The sequence below is a fragment of the Heliangelus exortis genome, chromosome 5 (genome assembly GCF_036169615.1).
Source record: "Heliangelus exortis chromosome 5, bHelExo1.hap1, whole genome shotgun sequence".
Classification (NCBI taxonomy): domain Eukaryota; kingdom Metazoa; phylum Chordata; class Aves; order Apodiformes; family Trochilidae; genus Heliangelus; species Heliangelus exortis.
The window spans coordinates 35,929,216-35,945,870 of record NC_092426.1 but is presented as its reverse complement, the minus strand read 5'-3'; the positions used below and the strand labels follow the sequence as shown (position 1 = coordinate 35,945,870).

At 48.3% G+C, this 16,655-nt stretch overlaps 2 protein-coding genes across 16 annotated transcripts in view; one reads left to right on the top strand and one right to left on the bottom strand.

Moving 5' to 3' along the window:
- Nucleotides 1-429: 429 nt before the first annotated feature.
- Nucleotides 430-2,633, bottom strand: RIOX1 (ribosomal oxygenase 1). Its single transcript, XM_071744579.1, has one exon. The coding sequence runs from the start codon at nt 2,423-2,425 to the stop codon at nt 473-475; it is 1,953 nt and encodes a 650-aa protein (XP_071600680.1). The 5' UTR covers nt 2,426-2,633; the 3' UTR covers nt 430-472.
- Nucleotides 2,634-10,808: 8,175 nt separating this feature from the next.
- Nucleotides 10,809-16,655, top strand: part of NUMB (NUMB endocytic adaptor protein) — a 98,927-nt gene continuing 93,080 nt past the window's right edge. For 12 of the 15 annotated variants that reach the window (XM_071744621.1, XM_071744616.1, XM_071744620.1 and 9 more), the window contains exon 1: nt 10,809-10,910. The gene's annotated coding sequence lies outside the window, so the exon portion shown is untranslated. Of the gene's footprint in view, nt 10,938-11,246; nt 11,478-16,655 lie in introns of those variants that run through there. The other 3 variants (XM_071744608.1, XM_071744609.1, XM_071744607.1) reach the window with 3 other exon arrangements.

Below are 16,655 nucleotides of genomic sequence, written 5' to 3'. Positions count from 1 at the left end.
GGGATCTGTGCAGCACTGCAGTGGCCTGAAGGCCACTCTGTATGTGCAGCACAGCACAAGCACACGGAGTGGTGACCGTCCCCAGATTTGCCTGTGAGTAAGGAGAGAACTTCCTGCAGTAGGGCAGGCTGCTTTTGAACAGTGTTTTTGAACAAAGATGATTCATAGACTGCAAGAAAGTTCACTGGTTTCCTGAAGTTACCTAGTGTGTAGTGATATGGCTGGTGAAAGGAAAAAAACATGAAAAGTAAGCACTCCCCTTCTCTAGTCACTCAGCTACACAGAATCACTCCTAGAGCAGATACTTGCCTTAATCAGTACATTTGATTTCTCTACCCACACCAAAGACCATCTTGCCCCTGATTAGATAATGTGATCCACATTGCTGATTCACACGGGGCAGGTGTAAAGCAAGAGCAAGACAGAACACTCTCTAAACAAACGTATGTTTATTTTGTTAAAAAATAAAGGGTTACACTTGCAAGAGAGGCTTCTTTGTAGTCAGAATGCCCTTCTCAAACAGGAGCGTGGCTAGAGAGATCTTGTCATCTGAGGTTTCACATGGAAGAGTGTCTACACTGACGTGGTTTGGATAGGAAGACAGGAGAAATTCAATACTATCTGTAAACTCAGGATCTATCTCAAGGAACTTGGGTTCTTCCTTGTGATATTCTCTTGAGTTTTCTGTTGTGTAATACAGCATCACACCTCCTTCTTCATTACACAATCTGGCGATGCCATGGCGGAGGAGACGGACTTCTGTGTCTTTTGTTATCACTATATCAACATGGCAGGGGCCTCCATCCTGCCACCGAGCTGGGAAGCCATACACACTCCGTGCCTTTTCACTTGGCGTTAGCACCGGGGGAAGACAGTCGTGAAGAAATGACTTGGCTCTCTGATCCACAGCAGCATCAATGGGTGCATAGTCGATGAGCTTCTTTACGAGGCTCTGCACCTTCTCCACAAAGGCCGCGCGGCGAGCGTCAGCTGCATCTGAGTTGGCGACCCCCATGTACCTCAGGTAGTCCATGGGAAGCCCTTGCCGATACTCCACATCCTCTTCCAAGGCCATATGCAGGGCAGCGGGGAGGAGCTTCTCCAGAAAGTCCCCCCAGGAGTTCCTCTGATAGGAGGACACCGTGATGTGGAGTGAGTGTGCATCAGGGAGACAGTTGCCCTGGTGGATAAAACCACGGGGGAAGTACAGCAGGTCCCCGGCCTCCAGCACCGTCTCCAGCATGGGCTCTCCAAGCTCTGCCTGAGTGAGGTTTGGGCTGGAGAACTGGGGCAAGACCTCAGCATCCCTCCGGGGGCTGTAGACACGCCAGTGCTTCTTCCCCTCCAGTTGCAGCACAAAGGCCTCGATGTCATCATAGTGCGGTGCAAAACCCTGCGTTCCCGGTGGCGTGAGGTACGTGTTGGCCCCTACCATGCTGCCGAAGTGCTCCTGCAGGATAGAGAGGAAGTGCCAGACGGTGGGGGAGAAGGTCTGGGGGCTGAGGAGCCGCAGGGAGCATCCGTTCTGGTAGAAGTCCCAGACGACGGCGGGCAGCGCCCGGCCCGATGGGTTGTGTGTCTCCCGCATCCCTTCGGCGTAGCTGGTCACGTCCAGGTGGGTCCCGAAGTGGACCTCGCCGCTTCGCAGGGCGGAGTCGAAGTCGGCGGTGGAGAAGAGACCCGCATAGTAGCTGGGGTCGCCCCGCCGAACGAGCAGCGGCGCCCGTTCCCAGTGCCGCCCCACGAACTCTCCCGGTGCCACCGGCGCCATCAGCCACCGGAACAACTCTGCCGCTCGCTGCCGGCTGTCCTCCAGCCGCCCCAGCCGCTCCAGCAGCCTCACAACGCCACTACCGCCCCCACTTGCCGGCCGAGGACCGGCGGGGCCGGACGCGGGGCCGGACGCGGGGCCGGACGCGGGGCCGGACGCGGGGCCGGACGCGGGGCCGGACGCGGGGCCGGACGCGGGGCCGGACGCGGGGCCGGACGCGGGGCCGGACGCGGGGCCGGACGCGGGGCCGGACGCGGGGCCGGACGCGGGGCCGCGCTGCCGCTTCGCTTGTGGGCCGCCGGTCGGCTCCTTGCCCGGCTCCACGAGGCCGGCGGTAGCGGCGGCGACCGGCGGTGTCTGCGGCGGTGTCTGCGGCGGAGTCCCCGGCTCCGGGCCCCCGATTCTCGCCTCGCCGCGCTTCGGCTGCGCCTTGTCCCCCTCCACGCGGCTTGGAAGGGCGATCGGCGGCAGAGCCTCCGCCTGCGGTCCCCCGCTTCCCGCCCCGCGGCGCCTCGGCCGCGCTTTAGCCCTTTTGCCCCCCGCGGGCAGCGGAGTCTCCCGGCGCCGCCCGGTCCCCGCTGCCCGGCGGTACACGGAGAGCGCCGAGAGCCGCCCCAGCCGCCGCCGCTGATCCTCCCCGCCGCCCGCCGCCATGGCCGCCCGCCCCGTCACACCGCTTCCGGCGGGGCCTCGGCGTGTGCTGGGTGCTGCCGGGAGCCTCCCGGCCACGGGGTGGCTGGGGAGCCGGATCCCGCGGAGGGCTGGTGTGAGTGGGTGCGTGTGATGCTGCACGGAACGGCCTTAGGTTTTGTCATTACGTCCGCTTAAAAGGGAGCTTTGGCTCGTTCGCTCCCCCACCCCAAAGGAAAGGTGAGGAGATTCCACCAGGAACGAATGTAGACTTACCTGTTCCCTGGCTGGAAAGCTTGGTTCTGTGGGTACGCTGTAAGCACGTGCAGAAAAGATTATTTTTTTCTGCAGCTGTGCCGTAAGGATGTGCTTTTAGACGGCGTGCAATCGCTTTGCATCCTAATGGGGCAAGATGAGGTAAGAGCTATTTCCTAAGGTTCTGTTGCACAAGGCGTAGCAATCCCAGTTGGATGGAACCCAGTTCTGGTGTGACATCCCTTCTCTCTGTTTCTTGTACTCAAGGGTTGGACTTGATCAAGGGTTGGACTTGATGATCTCTGAGGTCCCTTCCAACCCAGCTAATTCTATGATTCTATGATAATGGAGATGTCAGGTGAAAGGCCATGTCCTCTCAAAGGATCCCCAGAACCCCAAAAGGCTGTTACAGCACGCAGTGTTTTTTTGTTGGCTAGGTTTTGGGTTTTTTTTTTTTTTGCCAGATCCACTGACTACCTAATAACCTTGGCAGACCCATGCTTCTCTGTCTCTTTCCTTAACCTGAAGCTTCTCAGCAGGGCAGTATCAGTGGGGCTGTGAGTATTTGGGCAGCCTGAGGGCTGCTCTGTGCTTCCTGAGACTGCAGCTTTGGCCTGGAAAGCTTTTCTGGAGGGTAGAGGGCAGACCAGCAAGACTCAGCTATTAGCAAATGTGAAAAAAGTATAGGGCTTCTTATTGTCAGACTGTGTGGAGGCTTTTCTGATCAAGAATAAACTTCATACAAGAAAATCATTGTGTGGTACTTCAGTGAGAAAAATCTTTGATGGACTCCATTAATTAATGGCCATGGATTTTGAATGAGAATTTCATTTCCAGAGGCTGCTTTGAGTCTAAGGCATTTAACTGGAGCGATTACCCAAGTGTGCCCAGGCACCCTCTGGTTCACCAAGGGTGTAATTAGGCTCTCACAGATACAAGTATCAGCTTCACATAATATGTTAAACAAGCAGTTAAAATTCACCGGGCATGTGCAGATCTGTTCTGTGGGCCACTTAGCATGCCTGGCCTGGGATATATAGCTGAAAAGCAAATTTTCATCTCTTTCCCTTTGCCAGGGTTTCAACCTAACCTGTATTTCAATTTTGCCAGAATTTAGGAGCAGAAATCATTAGGTAGGCTTAATGAGGATGAGTTTTGCTGTTAAGTCTTAACTCTGGAACAGATGGAAGCATCCTAAAGGTTTAAGGTTTTTTTGAATTGCCTTAAAATACAACAAGAATCTGCTTCACGCTGTATCGCACCCCATCACTGTATTACATGTAGCCAAGACCCATTTTTTAACCTATGGAATAACAACTCTTAATTTTGGAGGTGTTTTTTCTCATGGAGTTCTGCCGGCACAGCCTTTGCAGCCGAAGCTGAAGGAGAAGCAGCAGCAGGAAGTTGCCCCGTTTGCACTATGATGGTTTTGGCTAGAAGACCCGGATTTTGCAGCCCTTTTGCCCTTGGTTTAACATCTTGAACGTTTTTGGCTTTGCCAGCAGGTGGCAGAGGCCGATCAGCGGTGGGAAACACGCGTGGAAGGGGGGACCGCCTCTGTCTGGTTGGTGTGGATGGGGTTTAACACCAGAGCCAGCAGCCCCTGCGTGCATGTGGAGACGAGAAGAGAAGGGAAGGGTGAACTCTTTTTCAAACAATTCTTTGTTTTCCCAAGGTTAAGCCCTACTTACCAGAATAATCTTATCAGCTGAAACTGTTTTAGCAGATCTGGCCCTTAACAAAACCGAGATGCAGGCACGCTGAAATATGTCAGAAGTTAGGCTATTGTGTGCTTTATTTATAAGTAAGCATGGCTAGATAGGCTTGGGGGGGAAAAAACCTTGAAAAATCTGGGCATCTGGGTTGCCATTTGTGTTACTGTTTAATGTACTCCAGTGCAACCCATACTAATTCTTCTCTGAAGAAGCTGTCTGTACACAGAGCCTTCTCTGAGTTACAGCAGAATATCTAATGACTGCAGCAAAACTGTTCTGGATGTTTACCAGTAGAATCATAGAAAGTTAGAGGTTGGAAGGGACCTTGAAAGATCATTGAGTCCAACCCCCCCTGGCAGAGCAGGGTCACCTACAGCAGGTCACACAGGAACCCATCCAGGTGGGCTTGGAATCTCTCCAGGGAAGGAGACTCCACAACCTCCCTGGGCAGCCTGTGCCAGTGCTCTGTCACCCTCACACTGAAAAAATTCTTCCTAATATTTATATGGAACCACCTATGCTCCAGTTTATAAGCACTGCCCCTTGTCCTGTTGTTGGTCACCCCTGAGAAAAGCTTTACTCTGTCCTCCTGGCACTCACCCCTTACATATTTACAAACATTGATGAGGTCACCCCTCATTCTCCTCTTCTCCAAGCTGCAGAGCCCCAGCTCCCTCAGCCTTTCCTCACCAGGGAGATGTTCCACTCCCTTCATCGTCTTTGTGGCTCTGCACTGGACTCTCTCAAGCAGTTCCCTGTCCTTCTGGAACTGAGGGGCCCAGAACTGGACACAACATCCCAGAAGTGGCCTCACCAGGGCAGAGCAGAGGGGGAGGAAAACCTCCCTCAACCTACTAATCACCCCCTTCTAACACACCCCAGGATGCCATTGGCCTTCTTGGCCACAAGGACACGTTGCTGGCTCATGGTCATCCTTCCATCCACCAGCACCCCCAGCTCCCTTTCCCCTGTGCTGCTCTCCAACAGCTCAGTATGGTGGATTCAAAGTCTCATTCAAGTGCTCTGATCTTCATACAGACATCACTTTTTACTGTCAAGAGACAGATGACTGACAGTAGAATTATTTTTTTCTAATTTTACGTATCACAGTCTCAGAATGAAGGACTCGGTGGAAAATAATCCTGGTGAAATCTCCATAGGATGTAAAATGTTCCTTTTTACAATTAACCTTTCTAACAATAAATGTTTTCAAGATTAAAGAATGCTGTTATTTTTCTGTGTGACACAGGAGAGGGTTTTAACCTAAGGCAAAAAGAAAGAGCTTCAATATCACTTACAGAGTACTCAGATGGCTGTCTAGGAATAGCTGGAAGGTCTACCTGCTGTTTTCATTCATTGTCCAATATTTCAAGGGAATTTGTTGTAAAGAAAAAACAGTGTCAGATACAGCTCTTTAAATAAACAGAAGGAATGTAGCACAGATCTCTGAATGATTAGGTGGTCCCCAGCTGCTGCTCATGTAGACAGAGTAACAACTGGGGGCTCAATTAAATTTCTTAATTAGAATTTAGCACAAAGTTACTCAGATTTTATGAGCGTATAAGCTGCATTGCCAAGAGCCAAACACAATTTATTTAAGAGGACATAAAAATGTGGTGAGTACAACTTATTAAAGAGGTGCAAGTGACTTCAGAAGAAAAAAGTAAATGGCACCTCAAAGAGATGTAGATTTCTCTTGATATTCCAAACTTATGCCATTCCCTGTTCCAATACTGGAAATCTTGACTTTAAAGATCAGTTTGGGTAAGCCCTGATCCTGCAAAGCTATGAGCTTCACTAATGAGTGAAGACTTTTTGCAATTCTTTGTGTATTGGTTACTCAGTTGTTCACCACCATGTGAACTGCCCAGTATTTTCTATGTGTTCCCAGCAAACCATTAAAGTAAACCAATCACTTCTAGAAAGTTAAACTCAGTTTAATCCTTTTTCTCATTATTACTTTGCTGGCAACCTTCCTTTTGCACTGTCAGTTTTGTTCTCATGCCAAAAGCAATACCCAGTAAGGAAAAAAAAAACACTTCAAGCCTTCACTAATGGGTTTTCTCAGCTAGAGCCCTGACAATCTTTCCTATACAGCCTAGTGACATCCAGTATGTCATCACTGGAAGGACACAGGGCTGGATTGTGAAGCCTGCTCCTCATTGTGAAAGCTATAAAGTTCACTGCCAGATAACAAGACTAAAAGCTAATTCAGGAACTGTTTCTCAAGAGCTATCCTCTGGCCCCCCTCATCAGAGTGAATGCACTCACTCACTGAAGCATCTCTTGGCAGAGATTTTGGCCCCTCTCCAGCAGTTTCTCTCTTCTCAGGGATTTTCTTATTCACTGACTGGCTGTGGTCTTTAATCCTGGTTATCTTGTACACAGTGCTCCACTGAGAAAAGAAGCCTACCCTGCCATGGAAGAGTTCACTTAAGACTAATTTATAAAAAAACATAATTACAAGGTCCGGTCCTGCCTGTGAATTATTTTTTCTTTTTGGCGGGGGATTTGGAAGCACAGACATTTCCTTTTGTTCCATGTGACATTAAAATACATACATGGTGAGTTAAGGGAAATTCACATAAAGTGTTTGAGTAGGACCTTTGACTGAGCTTACTCACTCCCTTGACAGGACATATGTACTTTGTAAGCATTTTGAAATAATTTTATGAGGGGTTTTGTGCTCTCAAAAAGATGCCACCTAGCATTTGGTAGCACTGAGCAGATAATATCTACAGTGACTCTATAGGCAGTGACTAAACACAAAGCTGCAGACTCCAAGACTCCATTCCTGTTGCTTTTCAGCAGAAGTAAATGACCATGAGGGGAAAATCCTTATCTTAAAATGAAAGCAAAGAGAACCTGAGTGAAGTATTTGTCCCGTGGGATTAATCACATCTAGACAATGGAGATAGAAGGTATAGTCAAGCTGTTACTGCCTGTGCTGAGTATCTTGTGCTAGAGAACATTCTTTTGATATGCACAGACCATGGCTCTGCACAAACACTTTGGCTGATGCTTTTCCACAGAAGATTTTAAACCATTCTTGTTATTCACATCCTTTAAGCATTAATGATTGCAACTGCATAGCTTTGCTCAGTAACTGTATTTTTGCCCATTATTTGAAATTAACGTATAGCTGTGCTGTTCCACATTTGTTTCTTCTGGAAGTTTCTCCTTACCTTTTATTTCTCTCTTTACCTTTTATTTCCTGTCAAAGCTGCCTATACCAAATTTTTCCTGAAGTACCCTGGAACTGCTCACTCACCTCTGACTCAGCACCAGCAAGATGGAAATGCCATGCAAACAGGATGTCTTGGTTTAAAAAACATATTGTTCAGGTCTGCTCAGAGCATGACAGGAGAAAGCCCACATAGTACTTGTGTATTTGCTTCCTGTAGTAGATTTGTACTGCTACCAGACAATATGGTACCTTCTGGAAATAGCTCTGAACATTTTCCTTGTCCACACACACAAGCTCCCTCCGTTTTACCTGTATTGCCAAAAAGATGGAACTCCTCTTGTGTGAGCACAGTTACAGCAGTGTAAAAATGCTTATGTTGTGGTATTTATACTGGTATGGCTTGTTCCTAGAAAGGATAATATTACAGTGTGATTAGAGAAGGGAGATTTAATCACTGACATTGTTTTGGATAGCCAATAGGGGAGAACAATGTTAAGCCTCCGGGTACCTGGAATGAGGATATGGAGTTTGCATTGTGAGGATGTGTGTAATACACTCTCAAGTCCTTAGGGGACAGTGTCCTATCCTGCCATCCCACTGAGACCAGGAAGGATCTTGCCCAGAAAAGCACCACTGACAGGAGTAAATGGGCACGTCAGGGACAGTCAGGACCATTAATCCTGCATGTTACCCACAGGGCCCTGTTGCCACTCTTAAATAAATGGTGGAAAGGGGAATATTGGGTTAGACTTCTTGGGAACGCTATGAAATCTCTCCCAATTCTTTGTTATCCATAAGGATTAAAGCACATTGAAGCCTTACTGTGAGTATCAGGCCGTAGAGAATTGATTTCTGCCTCTCATATATATGGAAACTCTGTGTGGGAAGGGTGACTACACAGAAGCTGCAGCACAGCACTGCAGATGTGAGGTTTGTTATATCAGATGCTCAGCTTATCCCACTAGGTGACCCCTAGGGTCATTTTCCTTTCCCACCACAGCACTCTTTCCCTTTGGTCACTAATGACTATATGGGGGAGGTCAAGTTAAGGACAGATATAAACAGCAGAGCAGAGAAGCAGTAATGGCCACAAATCAGTTTAATTATCTTATAAATATTTGCAAAAGCTCTATACAGCTGAAGCATACATTAGAACTTTATTTACAATAGCATGTCTGAGGCTTTTGCTTTCCAGCTCCCAAATACTTTTCATTTGGAAGTAGAGCATCTTTGTAATGTGGGAATTGCTCCTTAGAAATTAGGGTTTAAGGCACCATTTAAAATATATATAATATACATATATATAGAGTCAATAATCCAGAGACTGTGAATAAGATGAAGAGTTAAATTGAAGCTACTGGGAATGCAGCATGCAGAGCTGTGCCAGGTCAGAAATGTCTCTCTTTTTCATAAAATCAGAAATCTCAGGACTGATGGAAATGTCTTTTTGTAATTTTGGAACATGTTTGGCTCTAACACAGGTGGCTGAGAGTAGCAGACTAAAAGTAACTGAGAAGCAACTGTGAGAGGGAAGGCAGCTTTCTTTTTTTGCTTTCTGATCAGCGGGATACGTAGAAAGATGTCATGAAGGGAAAAAAAAAAGGTAACATCTTAAGTTTAATTTGTGAACAAGGGATGATTTGGGATTGAGAGCATCACACTGAAACTAGAAGTGAGTGTCACACTTACACTTCTGCTTGAGCTCCTCCTTTGTGAACTTGGTAAATGAATTCACACATGATGTCCTGAAATTCCCACTGATTACAGTTGCTTTATTTTCTGGATGTTTGGCAGTTAACATTAAGGGCCGTGTTCTTCACTGCTCTCTTTGCTTGCTTGATTCCTAAACAAAGAGGAACTAGGGGGATGGTGCATGCAGGGAGAAGATAATGGTGCAGAGAAACCTCGTGTAATCTTTGCATTTCAATTTCCTACGGTGTGTGATTTTTTTTTTATTTTTTTTTTTTTTCAGCTGAACGCTCAGGAACTGTTCTGGCTTGCATTTTGGAAGAAGTAGCTGCTTGAAAGCCCGGTGATAGGGGGCAGCTGTTGGAAACAGGCGTCCTGGATAACGCGTTCAGGCCAAGCCCCCCATATGTGCGGTCAGACGGGTGCTGCGGGCAGAGAATTCCCCGGGGTAACTTCCCTTGGGAGCGCAGCTTCCCTGCTGGATTCAGCAGCGGGTGCTGCCTGCGTTCTGAAAAATGGAGGCACGCTTGTGCTTCTTGGGCTGGAGGAACGAAGCCTGAGGTTTTGGATGGCAGAAAATCCCAGTCATGGAGATTTATGCGTGGCAGAGAAGAGCCTGCTCGGTTGTTTGTTTTTTTTTTTTCCCTGCAATCCCGGGCTCTCGCTGATGGAGGACGTGACACGCTGAGTTTCTGGAGAACTGGCATTAGCAGCGCGTTTCACCGCAGCCCCCGGGGAAGGCGACAGTGACCACACGCCGCTTACTGGGGTGGAACAGAGGTGGCACCGGGCCCCGTGGGACCCATCCCCATCACCCTCCTCCTCTTCCTCCTCCCGCCACCGCTGCCAGCCCACAGCGGGGCCGCTGCCTCTCCTGCCAGGCGTTCTCCAGAGCCTGCGGGCGGGTCACCCCGCTTGGGGACAGCTCTCCAGAGGGAACAGTGCCGGCGACACGTTTTGGGCCGGCGCCTGCCAACGAGCTCTCCCAGCACGGCGGGTGGTGGGAAGGGGGACAGCCATCCAGCGGCTGGAGGGGCTCCGGGAACCGGGCGGGGATGGGTGGGTGGATGGGTGGGTTTCTGACCCGAAACCCTCAGATGGGATCCGGCCCCGTGGGTGAATGGGTGGGTGAATGGGTGGGTGAATGGGTGGGTGAATGGGTGGGTGAATGGGTTTCTGACCCGAGACCCTCAGACGGGACCCGTCCCCGCCGCCCTGCTGGCGGCTCCCGCCGTGCAACGCAACTCGTCGCCGCGCCGACGCAGCCTAACCCTGAGTGGGGAGGCGGGCCCACGGCCGCAGCTGGCACCTCTGGCAGCCTATCCTGTCGCTCCTCTCTGACCGCTCCAGCCAATCAGGAGCGGCAGCAAAAAAAAAAAAAAAAAAAAAAAGAGTGGGGGCGCCAAAGCCCCGGCGTGAATAAAACACCCGGGACCCGTGGGTGGAGAGGGGCGGGGTCACTGCTTTGACGAGCAGCTCCTCGAACCAATCCTAAGGCCGGAGGTCGCGACGAGGCGCCAATGGGCAGCCGGGGTGGGCGTGGCGGGAGGGCGAGGGCGGGAGCACTTGCCGGGGGGCCGGGGGGAGCGGCGGTGGCGGCGGCGCTGCTCGGTAGTGACGGGCGGCGGAGCAGGCGCTGGAGGGAGGCGGCTGCGGGCAGCAGGTGAGCGCGGCCGGGCCGCTGTGCTGGGTAGGGCCTTGGCCGCAGGCGAGTGCGCGCCAGCCCCGCGGGGTGGTCCGGGCATGGGGGGAGGGGGGGTGGCGGGGAACGGCGGAGGCGGAGGAGGCTCGATGGGGCCGGCAGGAGGGGGGGGCGGTGGTGCCCCGGGGAAATGCGTGCAGCGGCCGGGGGAGAGGCGGGGGCGCCCTCCCGTTCACACCCCGGCAGGAGGGAAGGAGGAAGGGAGGGGGGGAGATCGGGCGGTGGGGTTGGGCCCCGGCGAGATCCCCAGGGTGGGGTGGGGCGGGGCGGGGGCCCGGCGCAGGTGGAGCCCGCGGGGGGCGGCCGCGGGGCCAAGGCCCTGCGGGGAGCACCGAGCCGGTGGAGCGACCCCCGGGGCGCTGGTGCTTCCTGGTCTCTCGCTCCCGGGGCCGCCTCTGCCTGCGGTCTTTCCTAGGCCTTGAATCCCGGCCAGGTTTCCGTCAGAGGGTCCCTCCGGCGCGGCCGCTCCCGGCTCGGCTCTCGCCGTTCAGCGGCGCTTTGTATCGCCTCCCGCCCCTGCCTGCGGGGGTGGGTGGCGGGGGGGGGGGGGGGGGACACCGGGGTTCCGCCAAGTTGGGGCTTCCCCTGGAGTCTCCGCCTCGTCCCGGCCGGGGTTGGGGCGCTGTGAAGTTCGGGAGGCGTGGGGATGGGGTTCGGAAGCGGGGGTGCTGACCACCCGGCCTTCCAGCGGGAGTTCCGAGGGAAGGGCTCCCCGTAAACAGCGAAACTCGCCTCGTTTCACCCGCTCCCTGGCTTCGCCGGTCCCTTTTCTACCTCTGCAGCCGCCGTGCTGCACAAAGGAACGGGCGGCCGGGTTCAGCTCGTCCTGCGAGGTTTAGGGGGTGGATGAGCAACAGCGTGTGCCGGGAGGCTGCTGGGCACCGGCGGCATCGCTGCCCTCGGCTTGCGGTAGATAACCAAGGGTTAAGAGGCAGCTTCCGTTTGGAACAGGCGAACTCCTCTTACTGCACTTATGGAGGGGAACTGTCTGCGAGAATGAAATGTTGCATCCCTCAGAGGAGAGTTAATGTCTTGCAGCAGCTCTGCTCCACCACTCCTTTGGTCCAGTAGATTTATGTAAGCTGCTCGCTAATGGTTTATGAAGTGATAAGGGAGCTTTTGAGTCGATTTCTGTGTGCTGCTGGGTTTTCTGGGTTGTTGTCAATGTTTCTTAATTCACCTGTCCAGAGCAGGAGATACTTTGAGCTGTTAGCTGTGTCTAATTGTACCCTTTAAGGGGTTTTGTTCTGTCTTGCTTTGTATTTTTTTTGGGTCTTCCTGCCTCTCCAGATAGGCACCCGAACCAGGAGAGTGGGTAAAATGGAAGACACAGTCATTCTGTTTGGCTACAATGTTACTCTAGGTATGGCTTGTAGCAAGAAGTGTAAATATTTAAATGGATTTCTGACTCATCAGTTCTGTTTGACTTATTGATCTATGGTTACTGTTAGAACAGTCTTCATGATTATGCAGAAGTTAATAGTTACCATAGAGAAACAGTATTGTTTTTCTGCTCGCCAGTGTGTTTTTTCCATTTCTTCATCTCTTGGCAATTTACTGTGGTCACGCTGCTTTTTTCCCTTTGCAAAATTTTTTTGGAAGAAATAAAAAATAATGAGCAAAGTCCAAAAAAATGTATCTGAGATGTGTTTGTTCTTGCCTGTGATTCTTAAACTCTTGATAGCCTGACTTATCCTACAGTAAACTTTAAAATCTGTAATTCAGTCAGTTGTTGGTTTTAAGCCTCAGTGAAAACTCTGATTTACAGAACTCTAAACATAACACATCAAAGATTTTTTTTTTTTAATCCCCTAGACTATACATATGAAATGCAATTCAAATCAGTCATTTAAATCCTTATTAGCAGAAAATTTATTTTTTAGCCTGGGAATTATTTTCCTGCATTTATTACTTCTCTTAAATGTGTGGAAACTGTGAAGGTGCATGTAAATGAGATGGAGTAGACAAGTTTGTTTATCTTCTCACCCTGATATTGTGAAATCTTCTGATTTTGTATTAGTAGCTGACAGTGTAATGCATTTAGGAAGAAAAAAACCAAACCAACAGGACATACTGGGCTTTTAAAACTTGCAAGACTTCTAAGTATTATATTTTGTAGTTTGCTGTAGCTGCTTGCTGTCAGAATGTTCTGCAAGCACTTTTCTTTCCTACCATAATGAGCATGCTGGGGTAGCTTTCTGAAATGACACTGAAAATCTTTGCAAATGTGCTTGCCTCCCCAGGAACAGGGCTCATCAGGAAAATATGGTAGAGTTTTTATTGCATGCTTGTAAGACCTCGTTATAGCACTGTACCAGATTCTTGAATCTGTTTTTATTCCCCTAGTAATGTTGGTGGAGCTGCATAACATTGGGGGGGGGAGGGAATAGATTGCCCTAATGATACACAAAAGTAAGTACTCTGCTTTCAAGAATAGATATTTTACAGATTCTCCCAGGTAAGAAATTCTTGTGGCATCCTAAGCTGGTGTAATTGCTGACTTTGGTGTCCTGTCCTACCTATTGGATTCATCTGACATTGCTGACTTTTTTTTTTTTTTTTTTTTTTTTTTTTTTTGAGGGTCAAAAGTTATTTATATTTTTATTTATTTCTCCAGCTAATCATGCCCTTAGTCTTTTGTAGTTTAGGTTGAACATAACTGTTCACTGAAAGTGAATCTGTAAACAAATATTTAAATTACAGATTACCTGTCCAATCCAGGCATCTCAGTTTTGGTAAGTGACATTAGAGCATATTGCTTTTTTTTCTTCTGCGGAATACAAAGTATAAACTCAATCATGTTAAATCATAACGCATCCTCTACAGTCACTGCATTATGACCAGAGCAGCTTTGATATCTCTGGCAGTGCTTTCATCCAAAAGGAGCTATTTTTCTGTCAGTCTTTCTTTGCTGATCCAGCTGAAAACAATGGTAGAGAAAAATGTTGAGCTTCCGTTGGATCAGCTGCCTAAACTTCATGGCTATGCAAATGTTACTCCTCACAGAGGAGGAGGCTGTGACCACTTTTTCTGCTCTATTTTAGTTTTGCCTAAGCTTGTCAAGAAACTTGGCAACCTTGACTGGGGCTGCTGTGGTCCTGCCTCCTTCTTGACTGTGCATCTTGCTCTACTGGCAAGGAAGGCTTTGTGGCTGTGAGTTAAGCAAAGTTGGCAAGAGGGAGTTAATCAGGGTGGTTATGACTTGGTTTTTTGCTTTGTTGGATTTTAGGGGGTTTGTGTTTCTGAACTGGGTGACCATGTAGGTCAGAGAGTAGGAATGGGACTTGGTGTTGAAGTGAATGAGATAGGGAGTGGGAGATGCAGCCATAGGAGCTTTGATTTAAATTTCCTTGAGCTTTTCCTCAGCCATACTTTTTCTGGAAGCTACAGCAATTTGTTTTAAGCTTGCTTGGCTGATAAAACCTCAAATAAATTGGAGAGTGTTCTTCCACTTTTCTCAGCTGGCACGTTGGTTTGGGTGGTAACAGCAGTGAGGAGCCCAGGCATGGGCTAAGCACAGTAATCTCAGACTGGCACAGCTGTGTCTGGAAGAGGATTGGTTCTCATCTTAATTGTGGAATCCATCAAATATCCATTTTGAAGTGATGTTCTTTACAGTGTATAGCTGAAGCAGAGGCTGCATGAGAAAGAAGAAAACTTTCATAACAAGCAAGATCAGGAAGACTGTTCCACTGTGCAGGAGACAGTGATTTGTTTTGTTTTCTTTTTACTTGTATTGACTGAGACATGCAAGCAATAACAGGTTGTCACCAGTCTAGAAGTATAAATGGCATCGTGTCATGTGTAACTGTGTCACACATTCATCCAGAATCCTTTTAAATGCCTTGTAGGAGATACCTTGGTAAAAATTTCAGTTGCTTTGTTCAGCATTTGTCATTCCAGAGTAATTGTTTGTAAAGTCCTGGTGTTCTGTTGTTACCAGATGTGATGGCTTAAAGATGTTTCTGCATACTGCTTTGTCTTCTGTTCCTGCAGGATTTTGACCAAAAGAGTGTCAGGGCCAATGATTTGTGTGTGAGAAACTGGCTGGAAGAGGAATACGGGTGGCAAAATGTAAAGGTGCTCTTGAGGAAAATGTGAAACCAATCTTTTCAGAATTTTGGGGATCAGAAACAAGCTCTTGTTTTCTTGGAGTGCTGAATCTGTAGGATTTGAGATTTTATTGGTGGGTTTTGATATTGAAGCCAGAACCAAAGTTCTAAGTGAAATAGTGCTTTCAAATACAGGGTATTGTAAAGTTAGACCAAACTGCTCAGACTTTTTTTTTCTGGTTACTTTTTTTTTTTTCTAGGAAACAATAATTGGCAACTTAACTTGTGAACTGGATTCTAACCACTACTCTTTATGTATACCTAGAGAGCTTATGAATCAGAATTGCTTTCCTGTAGGCATATACTGGGTCATTGGCCTGGGCTTCTTCACATGGCACAACTGCAAGTACTACTGAGGCTTTTGAGAAAAAAATACACTGGTGCACTTGGCCTAAACTGCTGCTACTGTATGCTAACTGTTCTCAGTCTGGATGTGACCACTTTTAATCAGTTTAGGTTTTTTTAGGGGGGAAAAAAACCCTGAACCCTAAGGGTTTCTCCTTCTGCGTTTAATGTTTAAACTTGATTAACGCAGTTTGAGCCTCAGTCAAGGCTCCACTGGCAGCAATGAACTGATTTCAGACTGTTAAAGGAGCTTGTTTTCATAATATATCAGGGTTAGGCATTCCTTGGCTTTTCCAAGGCTGTGCAGTTTGCTGATGGGCACCACTGAGTGTTAAAGTGCCAGACAGGACCCCCTGGTTACTCAGTTTGCTTTGCCAGTGGATGCTCAGTGGCTGCTGCATGCAGGGGTCTTTAGTTAGCTGATATCTTGGTGTGTTGACTTAAGGTTTTGAGGGAGGATAGTCCTGCTTTCAAAGGCATTAGTTCATCAACTGCTGAAGTAAAAATCTGTGGAGACATGGGAATTTGTTCCCTGTACAGAGAAATGACAAATAGGGATTTTTGTTCACAAGTGATACAGGCTAGGTCTAACTTTTGTTCAGTAAATAATGGTAGAAGTGTTGGATTTGTATTTTTCCTTTGTATGCATGGTATGGGGGAAAATCATGTATGTTACTTCCTTCTAGGTGTTTTGAGACCATGTTTTCTAGTTTTGCTCTTGGATGTTTTTTTTTCTGGAACTTGGTAGCACTAGACCAGTTTAAGTGAAGCCAATAACCAAATACCCATGGAACTTAATTGCTGGCTTGGCTTTTTGCTGTAATATTTGTTTTTTACTCAAAGTAAAATCCTGGATTATGTGCAAAATAATCGGTGAATGCTTTTTCTCATCAAAAGGCAGTTGATACTTGATTTCTACAGGTTGCTGTAATTTCAGGGCTACAGAGCCCTACAGGCTGTGCTCTGGGTGTTGTGGCTGGCTCACGTTTCTGCAGTGGGATAAATGAATTTTACAGCCTTTAAAAAAAAGGCTGGTTTTTTTTTTGTTTTTTTTTTTTTTTTAAATCTTGGCTATTTTATTGTCCAAGTCTGCTTAACATGATCTTTCTGTTGACTGTTTTTAATTTACAAGAACAAGATGTGATGCTGCTTCCAAAAAACCTGAGAGGCTTCATCTCATCTAAAAATCCTGAGAGAATTTACCTGTCATTAAGGTGGTAGTTGTCAAGGTTTAGTGCTTAGTGCTGTG